Source organism: Ananas comosus, linkage group 1 (genome assembly GCF_001540865.1).
Source record: "Ananas comosus cultivar F153 linkage group 1, ASM154086v1, whole genome shotgun sequence".
Taxonomy (NCBI): domain Eukaryota; kingdom Viridiplantae; phylum Streptophyta; class Magnoliopsida; order Poales; family Bromeliaceae; genus Ananas; species Ananas comosus.
The window spans coordinates 1,287,723-1,305,103 of record NC_033621.1 but is presented as its reverse complement, the minus strand read 5'-3'; the positions used below and the strand labels follow the sequence as shown (position 1 = coordinate 1,305,103).

Genomic DNA, 17,381 nt, shown 5'->3' with positions numbered 1-17,381 from the left:
TATGAAATTTTAATTATTGTCATATTATCAATTACAATATTATTGTAATACTTTTACAATAATGATACATTGGTGTTTAGTCAACTAAATTAGATTGTAAATTTTAATTATAATAATTTTAAAATTTTGAATAAAAAATTATAATAAATTAAAATTTGTAAATCAAAGTGTCACAAACCTCATAATTCAAGGACCAAACATGTAATTTTGGCTATTAAAAATAGTTTACACAACTCACCAACCAGGCAACCAACCATAAGCATTAAATAAAAAATCTATTTTTTAGAAAATAAATATTTCCCCATGTTTTTAGGTCAAAAGGCGAGAAAGTTGTGGCCAAAATTTCAAACTAACCAAGTTTTTCAAACTAATTAAGTTCCAAATCACGTACGCATTGATTTTTCTTGCACACGAGTTCTTATTTAGTTAGATGTTACTTTAGCCCTTAAAATTTAATGATTTGAATGGAACAATGTTGAACTTATTTTTAGTGCAATTTAAGTTTTATGCATAAATGAAGGTAAATTACGCTATATCATTTCTTTTATATGAAAATTGTGTAAGTCCATAAAGAATTTTGAACTGTTTTGATTTAAAGTTTACGAGTGTGCATTATTTTTTTACAGAAAAATAATATTGCTGTTATTATCAGGGCCAAAAGGTTCAAAATGTATGCTCTGATAATAATAATAATAATAATAATAATAATGATCAGTTTTAATTTGACAATATCAACTCTATTTTTCTAGCTTATTATATAAAAATTATTTAGATTACAAAATTCTGTTTATTAGAATGATTTTGTTATGCATAAGCGACATGATACATCAGCGAGATAGGTGGTATCATGATTATATAAACTTTGCTATGATACCGACAATTTCTAGCGCAAGTGGCAAAAGGGTTTGATGGTTGGTACCCGAAATTCAAGTTCGAATCCTAGTTGATTCACATTTCCAGCTAAGTTTATTTCTAGATGAAATAAACGAAGCGGGTAGCATGCTATCTTTCTCTCAAAAAAAAAAAAAAAAAACTCTGCTACGATTAAAGCTCGCAACTTTGCCTCCCTCCCGGCCAGGGTTGGTCCTTGCGGGAGTTTCGTCCAACCAAAGTACCAAACACGCCTTAAATGTGGCTAGACCAGACCGTGTGGACTAGACTCTAGAGTGGTGAGGACCTGATCAAGCCATCATTATTAACATACTCAGGAGTCAAGCCAAATACAAACCCGATCCGACCCGACCCGACCCGACCCGACCCGGCAAACTCGATCCCCAATAAACCCTAGCTCGCCGCCGCTGCGCGAGAGAGATCGAAGAAGGGGAGGAGGAAGGAGGAGGGGGACGAAGGAGGAGGAGGAGATGAGGCTACTCACCCACAACATGCTCTCGAGCAACATAAGGGGGGTGGTGAACGGGTTCCCGCTCGGGATCGAGGCGGAGAAGGTGGTGGAGAGGGAGGTGGAGCTCAGCGCCGAGTTCCTCCGCGGGGTCTTCCCGAAGATCGAGTGGGGCGCGCTCGTCGCCGGCGCGCGCGCGCTCGGCCACCCCGACCTCCTCCCCGGCGAGGCCGACGCCTCCATGCTCGCCTCCGACGACTTCCTCCGCCGCTTCCACCGCGCCCTCCTCCAGCTCCACGTCGAGGAGGGCGCCCTCGTGTGCCCCGAGACCGGGAGGAGGTTCCCCATCAACAAGGGCATACCCAACATGCTCCTCCACGAGGACGAGGTGTGATTCTTTGTTTAGGGGGTTTTGGGTTGTTCGATCGACGGAGTGGATATTTGTGTGCGTGCGTGTGTTTTTTTCTTTTTTCTTTTTTCTTTTTTCCTCTTATGTTTTATGCAAAACTTAACATGGTAATAGTGTGATAATCGGATAAATTTTAGCAATTCGGCTCCATGTTTTTTGATTTTTTCTAATAGTATTGGGTAGATGGTGAGATTTTGTCCACGCGAGGTGTGTTCGTTTACAGGAGAATATATTTAATTACGTATTATTGGTAAAAATGGCAATTTTATGATGTAATGGGGAATTTAATTTGTTCTTACGTATAATTAATATATATATATATATATATATATATATATATTTATATTTACTAGAATTTCTATGGATTCATTTTCCAAACCTTTAATGAATGCACAAGTAAGATAATTTTATCTATTTGTAACTGATATGACCTGTGAAATCTTTTATAAGGTTCGTTATGAAGTTTTATGTACCTTCCTTTAGAAACGGTCTCACTTTAGATGACATCAAGAGACCAACACTATCACCGAGAACATCGAGAAATTAGCCAATTAAAAGCTTGCAAAACACTTTACATAATGGTGCTCTTCAGTATTACGAGAATCGTATTACTCACAATCGAAGTAAATAAACCTGAGATATGATTTTGGAGATTCAGTTGGTTCCTGAAAAGAATTTTGGAGCACATTATTGGTTTGTGTGTAAGATTAGATCGACGCAGTTATAATCTACGCATTGACAAACAGTACAAAGACGGAACAGTGTAGTACCTTGGAAATCATTTTCAAAATCAAGTCGGAAAAAGCTCATCACCTAAAATGGCGTTGTACAAAAATAGCACCATCAACTAATCCACAAGTTTACACCTAGAATTTGCTAATTTAGCGCAGTTAACAGAACAGTCACTGTATTAGCACCGAGTATAAACAACATATTAAGGTAAGCTACGCAACAGCCAACGAACAAAGTGAGAATAATTTACATAAACAACTACGGTGGAAAAAACCTCCCAGGAATCTCAAACTCTTCTCAATCAAATACTGGGCATCGGTGTGTCGTCTTGCCAAAGCTGTTCTAATTCGACCATGAAATCACCATCAGCAGCCCCCTCTATGTCGCTCAGTAATTTGTCCTGCGCGGCCTGCAAAAGCATGACGATTAACAAACATTATAGCTCGGTTACACTATACAGGGATAGTTGAGGTTGTAGAAAATCATCAGAAAGAGAATCCAGGAACCACAAGGTGTCAGCTCCAAACTAATCATCATAAAAGGTCCTAAGGGGCGACAAAATGGGTCCAGTATACGGTAGCTACATAAACTTAGTAATATAGGCTGATAAGAACCCAGATCTTCAAAAAGTAACTGTTTGTTTTCAGTTTTCTAGATGCATGTTTTGCAACAACAAAGCAAGGCCGACTAGTGGTTTCTGGAACGGAATGTTCATGTTTAGCAATTCCATTAGGAATGAGTGACAACATATATATATATATAATAATAATAATAATACCTTTGATTCCTGGAGCTCTGTAACAACAGTTAAAAGCCTTCGGTACTGATCTCTCGCTTCAGGATACTGAACCATGGACTTCACCCTGGCGAGCGCTGTCTGTAGCCTGGCTTCGCTCTGCCTTCTGCCTTCCTGCAGGAAGTCATAATCATCTGTTTTAGCTGCTTGGATTTGCATGCTAGGGCCTTCGATTAAGCCCTCAGGCCGGAATCCACGTAATCCACATCCTTTCCGCCTCCACCGGAGTATAGCTTTCTCCACTATTCCCACTGACCAAACAATCTTGCGATATTGCTTCCTCACTTGGTGACCCCGTACATGTGCCTAGTCAGCAAATAAACAACGAACATTAGAGTCAGGAATCGTGCAACGTGAATATAAGATGAGATAACAGATCAGGAAAAATATCCATAGCTCATTGCAAAAAGCAGACAAGAACATGCATTCAAAAAATATATTATGTGCGGAAAAGAATTGGAGAATTATCTTCAGTCAAGACAAGGTACAAACAAATGGTAAGAGTCTTTTCCCTCAATATGTACTAATTAGTCTATAACCAATAGAAAATGAATTAACCACAGCGAAGTTGCAGAAGATGATCACTTGGTGAACAGAGGTCAGACACCTATAGCCTCCTCTTTACTTCAAGTTAATAACAATTAATACCAAAATGCAGGAGAAAGTAAATAACAGATGAAACATTTACTAGTTTTAGAAAAGATGCATACAACTCTCAGTTTGCAAAACATCGTATTTTTTCAAACAAATATCCGAGCATAAGAACATTCTATTCCATTTCGTTTATTATTTAGACAAGCCAAATATCCGACACATAAATACAGGCAACCTGGAGTAGACAAAGAAAGAAATTAAATAAAGAGGTCAATTTACGATACCTGGATCTTAACAATCCTCTGGCGAATAAGTAGAAACTCCTTTCTCCCTTTCCACCCTCGAAATTTGTTCTGTATACGAATTGCAGCACTTTGCAATGGCATGTCATGCTGACCTGGCTTTGCACTCTTAACAGAAATGAGCGAAAGAGCTCGTTCATCTGATACCCCACACTTTTCATCTCCATATTCAACTAGCTTCTTTCTGTGGAACGATTGAACTCTGAAAACCTGGTAGATCCGAGCTGCAGCTTGAGACGCATTTCGAACAGCACTTAATGAGTCCTTAAGTGATCCACCCTGACCATCGTCTCCTTCGGAAAGCTGACAAGGAACTTTTCCAGGAACATCTTCGAGACTCGGCAGGCCACAAATTTCTGCCACGTCACTGCCTTTTGAGTCCTTCAAGGTGAGGGCATTGAGATGGCTTGTTAGAGAAGACTCTGCGAGAAAGCCTGCAATGCCTTTGTGTCCATTTGCGGATGCCAAGTCAGCAGGCGTTCGTCCAGCGGGAAATTCAGGGGTAGGATCTGTCAATGCTCCAGGGGCCGCTCCCATTGCTATAAGGGCTACGACGGTACGCTCCCTACAAAGAACAAAACATCAGATGGAACTCTTCTAAAGCATGTGTTTGCAATAAAATCCACATTTTTTATTTTTCGTATTCTATATTCTTCTTTTTTTTTTCTCCTTATTATCCTTTCTTGGACAAAGTACCCCTATCAGAGACCTCTAATGGATAAGTTCATTGCAAGGTGGGCCAAGGGCAATCCTAACCATGAAAGATATTTCCGATCCAAAGTTGCAAAAAGAAAAGAGGCAGATCAAAATAGCAAAATCAGGAAAAAGGTGGACTATTTTTGCAAAAAATGTCAAAAATGGAAATACTAACTGAAGAATGATAATTGACTATCATTGACGCTACTCAAAATACTTACCTTCCGCAGAATGCTGCCCAGTGAAGTGCAGTCCATCCATGGACGTCTCTGTAATTTACATTGACACCAGCAACAATTATTGGTCTTATTGCCCAGTCGTAGCCAAGTGCGGCCGTTAAATGAATCACACCCTGTCCTTCCTTCCCTAATATGTTTGGGCCTTTACCTTCTTCTTCATATATCTTCATAATAAGCCAAGAGTGCAACTTCTCCTTTATTAACTTCTCAGCCAATTGATCTTTCGCTTGTTCAATAGAGACCTCTTTCTCGTCGGTTACCTTCAGGAGGCTTGACCATTCATCATCGTCCATCATCAAAGCACTAACCTTATTGTTCAAATCAATTTTCTCCTTTGTAACATTTGACACACCCTTTTGCTGGTCAACTGGTCCCAAAGTCAACAGTTTTTCAAGGCGAATATGGAGATGCATGTCATTTATGCTACTGATAGAGGAATCTGACGTCTCCATATAATGGGCATCAGTTGAGCGGAACTCGAACTCTCGCACTTCGCTACAAGCCAACCTGTTGGAGCAGGTAACGTAAAAGGGGACCCTTCCAGGTTTATGTGGGGGGGCATAGCAACGGAGGGTTCCGTCTGCTAAAACCTCAACTGGCACTTCGACTTCACCAAACATACAAGACCATTTACATTTGTCTATATCTTCATTTTTCAGGAACGTACCCGTGATTAGAACCTGCAGCATTACCACAGCTTAATGAGTGGAGAGAGAAAGGAGAACCTTAGTGCCTGATTTGCCTAACTTCTGGAACAGCTTTCCGTCCATAGAAGCAGCAGAAGCAGTTGGCGCACGCATGCACACAGAAAAAAAGAAAAGAAAAAGAACTAGAGCTTTTGCAATGGTGGGAAGCTATGTGAGATTTTCTAGGCCCAAAAGTAAAAGCTCCAACTTGAAGCTTCTGCTTCCACTGTTGCTGAAGTCTGTTTGGAAAGTTTCAATATCAAAAGCCACCGGTGCTTTTCCAAACAGCATTCAACACAAGTTTGAGACGGGCCAAAGATAACCTGAATTAATTATAAATCAATTACAAGGATCCACAGTGTAGGATCATCTGATATTACATGAAGAACTCAGATTTTTAGCAAACAAACTAAACAGAAACGAGGTAATATGATGCACAAGCCTCAGGCGCCACCACTCCTAGAGGAAGTGGAAAGAAAAGTAAATTTCAAAAGACATACCTTAGTCTCCAAGCTAGCAAATGCCCAACTTGGCGAGAAATCAATAATACTGAAGAGCTGGTCTTGTGAAAGCGAGGGGCTCACTGCATATGAATCCAAGGGCTCATGATTGGAAATGTTAGAACTTTCAACAACGCTTTCATCGTCTACAGTGTTCCAATAAGGCTCAGAGTTGGATCTTAATTGCGAGTCATCTACTTCTTCAAGTTCTTTGCTCATCCACCTCGAAAAGCTATCGTACTTCTTCAAGCCGTCTGCTTCCAAGTGAGAGAGATCTAGTGATGCCTGTTTTGTTAGAGGAGAGTGACCAATGTTTTCCTCTATAGATCTGCCATATTCACCGTCAATACCAAGAGAACCACTTGCAGGACTAGGATGCTGCAATTGAAAACTTTCTACATGAGATAGTGACTCTTATTCTTAAGTTCTAATAGAAAAGTTTCAAAAACTTATTAAAATACAATACATAACATGGATTTTCTAAAAAGTCATGAAAAGGCTGTAGATAGAAATCAGTATTTTTCAAATTGAGTTTAGAGACAAAACTATATGTACTACTAATAGGAGCAGATTTTGGGGAATCTAATAAACACTTGCCGGCCAAGAGTTTCATTTGCGAAAGTAAATTTTACAGAGTTTAAATACTTTCTTCTACTAAAAAAAGGGGCTCTTAGCCTGTCCATTAGCTATGCAAGCATTGGTCTCTCAGAAACTAAAACAGAGACAAAGAAAAGCAGTTCTCTAAACAATTTCCTCATCCGGTTGTTATTATATAGAAGTAGGCATTACCTGCCATAGTAATTTGCCTTCAGCACCGATACCATAAACTTCCTTGGGAAGTAGGTCATTGTTGTATGCTTCCCCAAATGTTATAGTTTCAAGACTAGAATTGTCTTCAAACGCAGTAGCCTGCCTAGATCCAACTGAAGGTTGGACATATGGTGTTTGGAAACCGGTGGTACAGTGCGCAAGAACCTCATCCCAAGACGCCAATTCCAACTGCGTTGTTTTTGATCCACTAAATGTTAATCCACCGCCTGTTCCGTCAAAAACCGTAGTTGTATCCTCTTGAGCAACTGAATAATAATCCGAGATAGGTGGTGTTGTTGGCTGTATTCCTTGATAATCGCCTGGAAGAGCTTTTTAACAAATTAGAAAAAAGTTAGAAAGCGAGCAATCTACATGCTCAAATTCCTGAATAAGTAGAAGAACAGAAGTAATTCTCACATTGGTTATTTACCGAAGGAATTGACACGTAAGGGTTCAACAGGGGAGCATCCATCACATGTCCACGTCCATCCTCATACTGCCGCATCTCAGGGATAGGGTTGTATCTGGAGCTTGTTGGATAATTATCTGCTGAACCGAATTTCGCTTTAGATACACTGAAAGAAAGGGGTGCATGACTTAATTATAAATCAGTAAATCTATATTAAGTGATGCACAATAGAGTAAGCAGCGAAAGCTGTACCTGATTCGGCATCTTCATACTCTGAAGTTTGCCCACTGTTTGGGCTTTCTGCATCAGTAGTTTGTGATGGGATATGGCTCTGGCTGGTGAAAGAGTTAGAACATGCAGGGCTATCGGTATGAGAAACTTGCGCGACTTCTTCAACTTCTCTGCTGCGGCTAAAATTTGGTCTGCCACCCTGAAACCAAGCTTACAATAATGAGAGAGATATTAACAGTATTGCACAAGTGACCAGTACTATCAGAGGTTTAGCACGTTTTAGCGTGCTATAGAACATTCAGAAGTAAAGGTCAGCAAGTAAAGAAGATCCATGATCCATAGGGAGGGTAAACTGAAATATACCTTAACTTCACGATAATGTACAAGAACAATGTGCATGAACTCCCTGCATAATCAGACAGGTAATAAAGCTTAACATGGCGCACATAAATAATGTCACCGTGCTAGATATATACATCTTCCATATGGGTGCAAAAATTATTATAACATCAATATGAAATTTATGTAAATGTATATGAGCCCACTACTGAGAGTTTAACAGGTTTCAAACATAAAAACAAGTATAATGTGACACTCTAGGTCATCCGGCTCACTCTTCAACATCATAATACTTGACTGCTGCCAGGAGTTTTGCTTTGCAGTTTCTACATATCCTACAGGCCCAGATATAAATGTCACTAGCTCCATGAAATCTTTGAGACATTGAGAATGGTCATTTCAGAAGAAAACATACTATTTTTTTTAATAATCATGGACAAAAAGTGTAATATATGTAAAAGTTCAGGGGTTAAGTGAAAAGTACATGGACAAAACTGCAATATCAGGATAGTGCAGGGACTATCCAATATCCATATATTCTAATCATTCTAATAAAAAAGAAAACTTATTTCACCACTTACTCTTCTAACATCCAATAACTCCGTCTTTGAAAGTTTTCATTCTCCTCCCCATGGGCATAATAGCAATGCAGCACATCAACACTTCCTGCCTGCATTCACGCCATGTTAGATAAATTGGGTTTAGACTATATTTTGCTTTTCTAAGGATTAAATATCAAATAAAATGTTGAAACAGCAACAAATCTGGAGTCTAGCATTGAACAACCCTCTAGATATTGTCTAGAACCAATACCAAGTCAAAGAGTCATTCATTTTCGAAAACCACCCTTCCTTTCCTAATATATATAACAAAAGCCATGTGATTCTGTAGAAGTCTCTACAGGATCTTCTCTCAAATCCTAGGTCTGAACTCTGAAGTAAATGGCTGCAATTCCATTTCATCTTTTACGAAATGAAAATTCAGATGTTCCATCAAGAAGTTCCAGACAGAAGATTGAGAGAAACAGAGGCTCAAAAAGAGGGGGAAAATAATGAATAATAGCATACAGAGAAGAAACTGCAGTCATATTTTCTAACAGAATATACATAAAAAAATAGTAATAGAAGTGCAGGGAGGAGAAATAATCATCTATGGTAAAGAAACTCCAGATTAGTCAACCAGACCAAATAGGCAATCTGACCGTTTGACAACCAGAGTGGAACTCTGAGAGCAAAGTTCACCAAGATTGAGATATAGGGCTTCATTTTGTACTACGTACTGATATTTTGTGTACATATAAATCATATAAAAAGGATTAGCACAATCATCTCACAAGTTCAAGAGTTCTTCCATGCTCTCATCCTCTATTTATAAAGGGTTCACTAGTGCATTATTGCAAGGTACAGAGTACATGATCAAATATAGCTATTTTTCATGTGATTTGGCTTTTAGGGCTTGCTGTATAAATATGATAATTTTGAAGGGAAAAAAATTCCAATATTTCACTTACTTTTAGCCTCTCATGAGCTTCTTTAACAGTCTTTCCATCTTTTTTCTTCCTCCAGTTGTGCCCATCTTTACGGAAGTATCTCAATACTTTTCGATCAAACAGAAAAAGTGAACCACCTAAGTCAAATATACAAATAGTCAGTAAAAGAAAATAAAATAATAATGCCTGTAGTTGCATGTGCACAACTTCTGTACAGACTTTACATCATTTACTTAAAATTTATAAGAAAATTATTACAACAATACAGAAAATGAAGTCTTTGAAGTTCTAACAATGTTATCCGACAAAAATACACCAGGAATATGCTAACAACTGATATTGCAAAATCTAAGATAAAAATCATACTAGGAGGCCGATTTGGTGGCTCTGGCGCAATCCGGAACTTCCTATAATTTCGAAGTATCTCACAAATTTCAGCAGGGCGTAGCCACCGATGCTGAGCCTCCAGAAGTATTTGCTCAATATCTGGACATTATCAGTTAGCATCAGTGAGTTAGTATGGAAAACATATTAGCAAAGCTCAGCGAAAGCTGATAAAACATATCCACTTCTGCAATCAAATATCATTGAACTCCAAAAGAAAGTCATATTTGCAGTGTCTACTATAGTGGGTAAAACTTTTCCACTTTTGCAATCACAGATGCAAAAACATGGGAAAAAGATAAACAATACAAAAGAAACATTACCATAGACTAGCCCTTCAAACCAAAATCAAGACACACCAACAAGTGTCAATGTCATAGCAATTTAATTAACTACAGAAAATCTACAGAAAGACAAAGAAGACAAGATACAAAAGAAAGCAATACCTAAGAAAAGGCCAAAAAGAACCAAGTGCTTAGAGCTATTAAGCATAATATGGTACCGTCAGTTCATGAAAGTTGTATAATCCATCACATACATGTATAGTGCTGCACGCTAGTATGAGAGTTTGCTAATTTCACCAAGACAGTAGCAGCAACATAAACTATATTCCAGTATAGTTCAGGTCCAAACAGAGCAGCCTTTCCAGTCAAAAGGCACCAATGCTCACCAACACACACACACACACAAAGGCCCAAGATTATCTAGAACTCTACAAAATCTAATACCTTTTCACGTATTCAGTAATGCATAACAGCCCTTGCAAAATCCATTGCTTTACTACCATTTCCCATGTAAAAAAAGAAAAAAAAAAATATTGCAGAACAAAGTGTACACTTCAATTATCTAGAAATCATGCATCAGCTGCCTCATTAAACTATCCATGATAGTAACACCTATAAAGCAACATGGTAAAAACAGACAACTAGTTCGGTCAATTATCCCTATGTTTCTGAGAGGAATCTCGTCGTATCAGCTAAGTATGTCAAATATAAGTCCAGTGAGATTTTAACGCGTCAGCACATGTATAAGAGCAAAAATAAGACGATTACATTAAAAAAAAACATAAACCGATTAAACGAGATCAGTTACTTGATTGCAAGAACACAAAAATAAGACATAAAGAGCAAAAAACAAACAGATCGTTGCATCAATCAGAGAGAATACTTTTCGAGTCACAAAACCACTGAAAATCCAACTTATCTTACTCAGACGCAAAACAATTAGAGAGATCGACAGATCTAGAGATGGAATCCTCACCTAATTGAGGAGTCAACGCATATCGCCGCGCATCCGCCATTGACAACCCCGAAAAGCTCTTCACAAGCTCCTGTTCGATCCCGATCAGAGCCCAAACTCTTCGATCATCAGAATTCGAAGCGCTGGAGCGGATCACTGCAGGAAAACCAGTACGGTGCCCGTCAAATCCGAAGCTAAATATAGGAAATTAACGGGTAATCGATGAATCTTCGTCGAAAGGGGATCTCCAGTTAGGGTTTGGTTTTGTGGGGAGAGAGATGAACGGATCGGGAGAGAGAGAGAGAGAGAGAGAGAGAACCTTCGAGGAAGAGGGGATTACAGGAGCCGCCTAAGTGGAAGTCGCAAAAGAGAGAGAGAGAGAGAGAGAGAGAGAGAGAGAGAGGAGGAAAGAGACGAACACTGGCGAGGAGGCAAAAGGCGCATATTAGGCTGTCGAATTGACGAAATTGCCCTTCATGGTAGCGCGTTAATTACCCTTTTGTCGGGTGGACATCGACCGTACGCTTCCTTAATGAACGAATCTCGTCCGTTCACTTGTCTCTCTCACAAAAACAACAGTACGCATCATGACGTCACATATCATAAACTCTTTTGTAGACATGTCTCACCACGTCACCATGGACCTTACGTTCGCCGCGGTCCGTTGTTTCCTTTCCGGTTCATGAATTAAACGGTGATCCGAGTCCACTGATAATTTCTGACCAAGCTGCGTGGGAGGCAGTGAGGCGCCGCGATGAAGATCCAACGGTCGAAACGGACCCGCATAGGGGTGGTTTTATGCGGGAGAGCCTACACAGTGGCTTGCGATCGAGCGGCGCAGGTTAAGGGGGGAGTCGATATCGGTCGCTTTCGACTCGTCAACAGCTGACTAGATGCATCCAATGAGACCGCACCACGTGGCGCCCCGAGGGAACTTGCGGTGAGAATAACGTACGAATGACCGCAGTGGTCCGGTCGAGTCGGGGTTGGGTTCGAGCTCGACCAAACCGTTGCTTATCTCGGATCGGGTCCGGTCAAGTACCAATTTTGGATTAGGTTCGAATTATTGGAATCAATCAGTGAGTGGTAATTGTGGTAGTACACCACGTGATGTGCAAATTCATTGCTTCAAGACAAATTTTCACAGCTGGAACGTTGTTGTCTTTGGATGAAGAATCGAGTATAGTATTAGCGGCTAAACACCTTTCCCACTTCAGCAAAATAATTTGGTTCAATTATTCTTTTTAAAGTAAGGTTAATTGAAAATACGAAACAACCAAATTTCAAATCTAAAGCATCAAATATTAACTATCAAGTTATTTGTCACGTAACAGAGGATTTGGTAGTTGGTATCCGAAATTCTAAGTTCGAATCCTAATTGATTCATATTTCTAGCTAAGTTTATTTTTAAATAAAATAAACGAAGCGGATAGCGTGCTACTTATTTTATTCCTTTATTATAAAAATTTCAATATTTTATATTTTTTGGTATAATAAATATATACTAATAATAATGATGGTCATGAAAAAAATGAAGCATAAGAGTCTTCTTTGTGAGGTCAGCCTCTCTGAGGATGAAGCAAAGAAGTTCCAACAGTTCCAATTGATGGAAGCCTATAGATGTTTTTTTTTTCTTGGCCGTTCCTTCTTATGTGTGTTGTGTGTTGTGTGTGTTTTTTCTTTTTTTTGAATGTTTTACATCCTCAGCTGGAATGTACGCGGTCTCAACGGCCTTTCGCAAAAATGTTTGGTCAAGTTTGCACTGTCTAGATTTCAACATGCTGTTGTGTGTTTGCAGGAATCTAAAGCAGACTCCGTGTTCTGTTCCTCCATTCGGTCTTGTTGTGGGTCTAGTTTTAACAAATGTCAGTTTCTTTCAGCATCTGGGGCGTCAGGCGGCGTAATCACTTGTTGGAATTTTATTTTCTTTTTTCCTGCAGCGAGTTCTGGTGAGACATTACTCGCTCACTCTTCTACTTACCCACCTTGTAAGCGGAAGAGCCTTTTATCTTACCAACGTCTATGGGCCGCCAACCTGGGATGGAAAAGAAGATTTTTGTTCGGAACTTCTCTCTCTTGAAAACTTCTGCTCCAACGATAGGGTTATATACTGGGACTTCAACATTGCTAAAAATCAAACGAAACGAAAGGAAAATATTTGGAGCAAAAAAGTAATGGCTTTATTCTCAGACCTAATCAATGCATTAGAAGTTCTAGATTTACCTTTGACGAATCGATCCTTCACTTGGTCGAATATGCAACACGAACCCACCTTGGCTAAGCTCGACAGGTTCCTTGTCTCCACTGAATGGGATCAATCATTCCCGCTTTGCAAAGTTAAAGCTCTACATAGGATCACCTCTGATCAAACGCTGATCCTCTTGTCCATGGGGCTCCAACTAGTATCTAGAAGGTTTCAGTTCGAGAGAGTTTGGCTAACAAAAGAGGATTTCCTCCGAAATGCCCCACTCTGAAGGAACGAAATGCCTGCTAAGAACTCAGCTATCCTTACTCTAACAGCTAAATTAAGGCACTGTAGAGCTAGAATTAAGGAATGGTATATATATATAACTACTACAACATTCCAAAGTTCAAGATGCATCTTATGTCGAAACTATAAAAAATCGACAATCTAGAAGAACACGAAGACTTAACCCAGGATATTCTGGATTTAAGGGTTGGCCTTAAAAGAAAACTTCAGCTAATTATAGAGGAGGAAGAGATTCTTTGAAAATCAGAGCCAAACAACGTTAGCTTAAGGAAGGTAATGGCAATACTGAATTCTTTTACGCTGTGGCAAATGGACGAAAATGCGCCAACACAATTGAAGTAATTGAAGACGGTGGTCAACAAATTTTCAAAGAAGACCACAAGAGATACTACTACTTCAACAAATTTAAACAGTTGTTTGGTAAGCATGATGAGAGAGCATGGCACCACGGAGATTGGAGCAAGCTCTACCAGACAAACAGAGTGCCCAGTCCTGACCTCCTTACGGCTCCATTTTTCATGGAGGAAGTCAAGAATACAACTTTTCAACTAGGAGGCGACAAGGCACCAGGATCATATGGATTCCCATTCACCTTCTTTCAAACCTTCTGAAAAACTGTCAAGAAAGACATTTTCAATCTTTTCATCGACCTATAGGAGGACCACCTCTTTATAGGCCCGATTGACCACTCTCTTGTGTGTCTTATACTTAAAAAAGGAGCATGTCGGGTTAACGACTTTCAACAAATAAGTTTCATAAACGGAATATGAAAAATTATCTCCAAAGTCCTTTCCAACAGACTTGCCCCGGTGATGCCTTCCATTATCGCACCCACACAATCGGCCTTCCTGAAAAATCGTCTTGTGGCAGATTCGTTTGTCTCGACCTACGAACTTATTGCTTGGTGTTTAAAAACTGGACGAGAATGTGCATGTATCAAGGCTGATTTTGAAAAAGCTTTCAACAATATAAGGTGGCCTTTCTTGAAGAACATCATGATGTGGCTAGGATTCAGACAAATGGTGGACATGGGACGAACCGTGTATCTGTAATGCTAAAATTGCTATCTTGGTAAACATGACACAGACTAAGTGGATGAAATCTAGAAAAGGTCTCAGACAAGGAGAACCCCTCTCCCCTTTCCTCTTCTTGTTGGTGGCTAATTGTCTTTCGAGGCTGACTGAATCCGCCAAAAGAAACAACCTCCTCTGCGGAGTTGATCTATCTGATAACTATCAACCTGTTCTTATTCAATACATCGATGATACAATTTTCTTTTGCAAGCCCAATAAAAGCATCTTAAGAAGCATCAGGTTTATTTGGAAATCTTCAGTGGGTATCAGGAATCAAGATTAACAAGGACAAGATCGAATTTTACTATTTAGAAAACAAACCACAAAGAGCTACTAGACTGGCTGACATTCTGGGGTGTAAAGTCGGAAATCTTCCAATTCGCTACCTGGGTTTACCTTTTTCCATCAAGCAGCTTAGAAAGGATGATTAGTCTCTTGTCATCAACCATATTGATAGCAGAATCGAAAGATAGAAAGCGAAGCTTCTCTCTCAAGGGGGAAGACTTATATTAGTTAACTCTGTTCTCATTAGTCTGCCACTATACTTCTTCTCCATTTTCAAAGCCCCAAAATGGGTACTTCACCGCATCGAAGCTTTAAGAAGAGCCTTTTTCTGGAAAGGCAACTCCAAAGTCAATGGGGGAGCCTGTCTCGTGAGCTGGAAAATAGTATGTAAAAGCAAGCAAAAATGAGGGTTAGCGGTCAAGGATTTGGAATCAATGAACTTGGCACTATTAACTAAATAGTGGTGGCGCCTCTTCAATGATCCAAGTACGCTATAGAACAAGCTGATCAAAACTCTTCATTACACTTGACGAAAGCTGCTTCACGAAAGAAGAGCATTCATACCCCACTGGCAGTGGTGGAGTGTGTTGTGCTGTCAAGACATCTTCAAATGCGGTACAACCTACAAGCTAGGAGATGGTAGGGATATTAGGCTATGGTTCGACATATAGATATGAGAGACCTCCTTACGCACACAGTTTTCGAATATTTTCAATATTATTAGGAACAAGGATGCCAAAGTGTCCCATTGCTGGAACCCTGACGGGTGGAGATGGCGCTACATATGTCGCGGCTTCGCTACGTCTCAATCTGAAGATAGACGTAGACAACTAATGGAACTAAAGGAAGTACTTCAATTTGCTCGGCCAATAAACAGGTCAAACCTTGTCGGTTGGCGTTGGACCTCGAATCAACAGTTCACAGTCAAATCCCTCTATTTGTTTCTTATGGATACAGGAACAAAAGATCCAACGAGCAAATTTATTTAGAAATTGATAATCCGACTAAAATCAAAGTCTTCATCTAGCTCCTACTCCGAAAAAGAATTCTCACTGCTGATAGGTTGCACAATCGAGGGTGGCTTGGGGAGCAAGTTTGCAGTTTCTGCCTCTGGTACAAAAAATTGTGACCACCTCTTCTGTAACTATGTGTTGGTTATATACTTGCTCCTAGTTACGGATGGAACGAAAATTCCAACAGAGCGTACGAAGTCCGGAATAGAGCAATTTGCCTAGAAGGTGCTAGAAAAAGAACGAAAGATCTAACCCTTCTCTTAAATATCTGGTGGGTCGTTTGGACTGCGGAACAACATCATTTTCAAAGCAAAATACACCACCCCTTACTAGATGATTGAATGGATCAAATTACTGATGAGTGACTGGTTTGAAAACTGCTAACAACCGATAGCTAATTTTCAGTCTTTGGGCCCTTTTCTACTTGCCTTTCTTATTTTCTTTTTGCTTCTCTTTTATCTTCTTGATTTGCTTCTCTTTTTCCTATGAGGCCTTGACTGCTTCCATCTCGTCTGCTTACTTCATTTCTTTTATTGAATGAAACAACAAATACTAATCGGCTATATTCACTAGCCTTTCTAAACATCTACAAAACATCTACTTTTTCTCGGAAAAAAAAAGCTAGAAAATAAGGGAGAGCAAGTAGGAAACTATAAACATAAAACGTTTGTAAAGGTCTATTTCTAATTTCCTTCTATAGTATTTGATTCGCTATCATTGTCTAATGCAGTTGACTGGTATCTCGAATCTTCGATCGAAAAGGTAAGAATAAAATTTCTTGTTTATGCATTTAAAAATAAGGTGATATAGCCACTAGCCTCTTCAGAAAATAGAGTAACTAGTCTAAATATATCTTGATGCTGGGCTTCCTGACTCGTTCAATCAAGAAAAAAAAAAAAAAAAAAAAGAGGGCTTGATTTGAAATTTTATTTATAATAATCTCCTATTAGATGTTTAGTCTAATATAATATTTTTACAATTTTAGAAATTGTGATATTTAGTTAGGATAGAAACCTTATTATTATTTTCAGAATTAAGAAATAAGTTCAATGCCAACTCCAAAGCATAAAAGAATGGTAATCACTAACATGTTTGCAAAGATAGTAAAATTATTCACCAGTATTCTCTTTTTATTCCATTTTGCAACCAAACACTAGCTTAGAAAAGAGCCATAACATATAAGAAGAACTAAAATAAAACAATTTTTGCAAGTTTGATGCGTCAAATAACTAAATAGTTTGAAATCAAAGTCAAACTTGACTAAGAGCTCCAGTAAAAGGAGTAATACAAATTGCGATGCCCTCGCAAAGGAACTACTTCAATAA

At 39.1% G+C, this 17,381-nt stretch overlaps 2 protein-coding genes across 5 annotated transcripts; one reads left to right on the top strand and one right to left on the bottom strand.

The window, feature by feature from the left end:
• LOC109707897 (multifunctional methyltransferase subunit TRM112-like protein At1g22270) lies at positions 1,281-2,005 on the top strand. The gene has a single exon (XM_020229429.1). The coding sequence runs from the start codon at positions 1,362-1,364 to the stop codon at positions 1,731-1,733; it is 372 nt and encodes a 123-aa protein (XP_020085018.1). The 5' UTR covers positions 1,281-1,361; the 3' UTR covers positions 1,734-2,005.
• On the bottom strand, positions 2,517-11,610 carry LOC109710295 (calmodulin-binding transcription activator 3-like). Of its 4 annotated transcripts, none has more exons than XM_020232806.1 (14): positions 11,514-11,610; positions 11,216-11,350; positions 9,938-10,057; positions 9,593-9,708; positions 8,664-8,752; positions 8,107-8,149; positions 7,765-7,942; positions 7,521-7,649; positions 7,083-7,432; positions 6,294-6,671; positions 5,090-5,787; positions 4,155-4,737; positions 3,259-3,582; positions 2,517-2,889 (listed from the first exon to the last, which is right to left on the bottom strand). In XM_020232806.1, exons 2-14 carry the CDS (start codon positions 11,253-11,255, stop codon positions 2,782-2,784), a joined length of 3,156 nt encoding a protein of 1,051 aa, XP_020088395.1. In that variant the 5' UTR covers positions 11,256-11,350; positions 11,514-11,610; the 3' UTR covers positions 2,517-2,781. The 4 variants fall into 4 exon arrangements, with proteins under 4 accessions (XP_020088395.1, XP_020088405.1, XP_020088400.1 ...); XM_020232816.1 differs by having other exon boundaries at positions 2,530-2,889; positions 7,083-7,423; XM_020232811.1 differs by lacking the exon at positions 11,514-11,610 and having other exon boundaries at positions 2,530-2,889; positions 11,216-11,488.

Bases quoted from the DNA above. Each gene is read 5' to 3' on its own strand.
- LOC109707897 (XM_020229429.1), top strand. From the start codon at position 1,362: ATGAGGCTACTCACCCACAACATGCTCTCGAGCAACATAAGGGGGGTG.
- LOC109710295 (XM_020232806.1), bottom strand. From the start codon at position 11,255: ATGGCGGATGCGCGGCGATATGCGTTGACTCCTCAATTAG. The intron at 9,709-9,937 runs GTATGATTTTTA...TATTTGACTTAG, and splicing joins GCCACCAAATCGGCCTCCTA to GTGGTTCACTTTTTCTGTTT. The intron at 7,943-8,106 runs GTATATTTCAGT...GCTTGGTTTCAG, and splicing joins TACATTATCGTGAAGTTAAG to GGTGGCAGACCAAATTTTAG.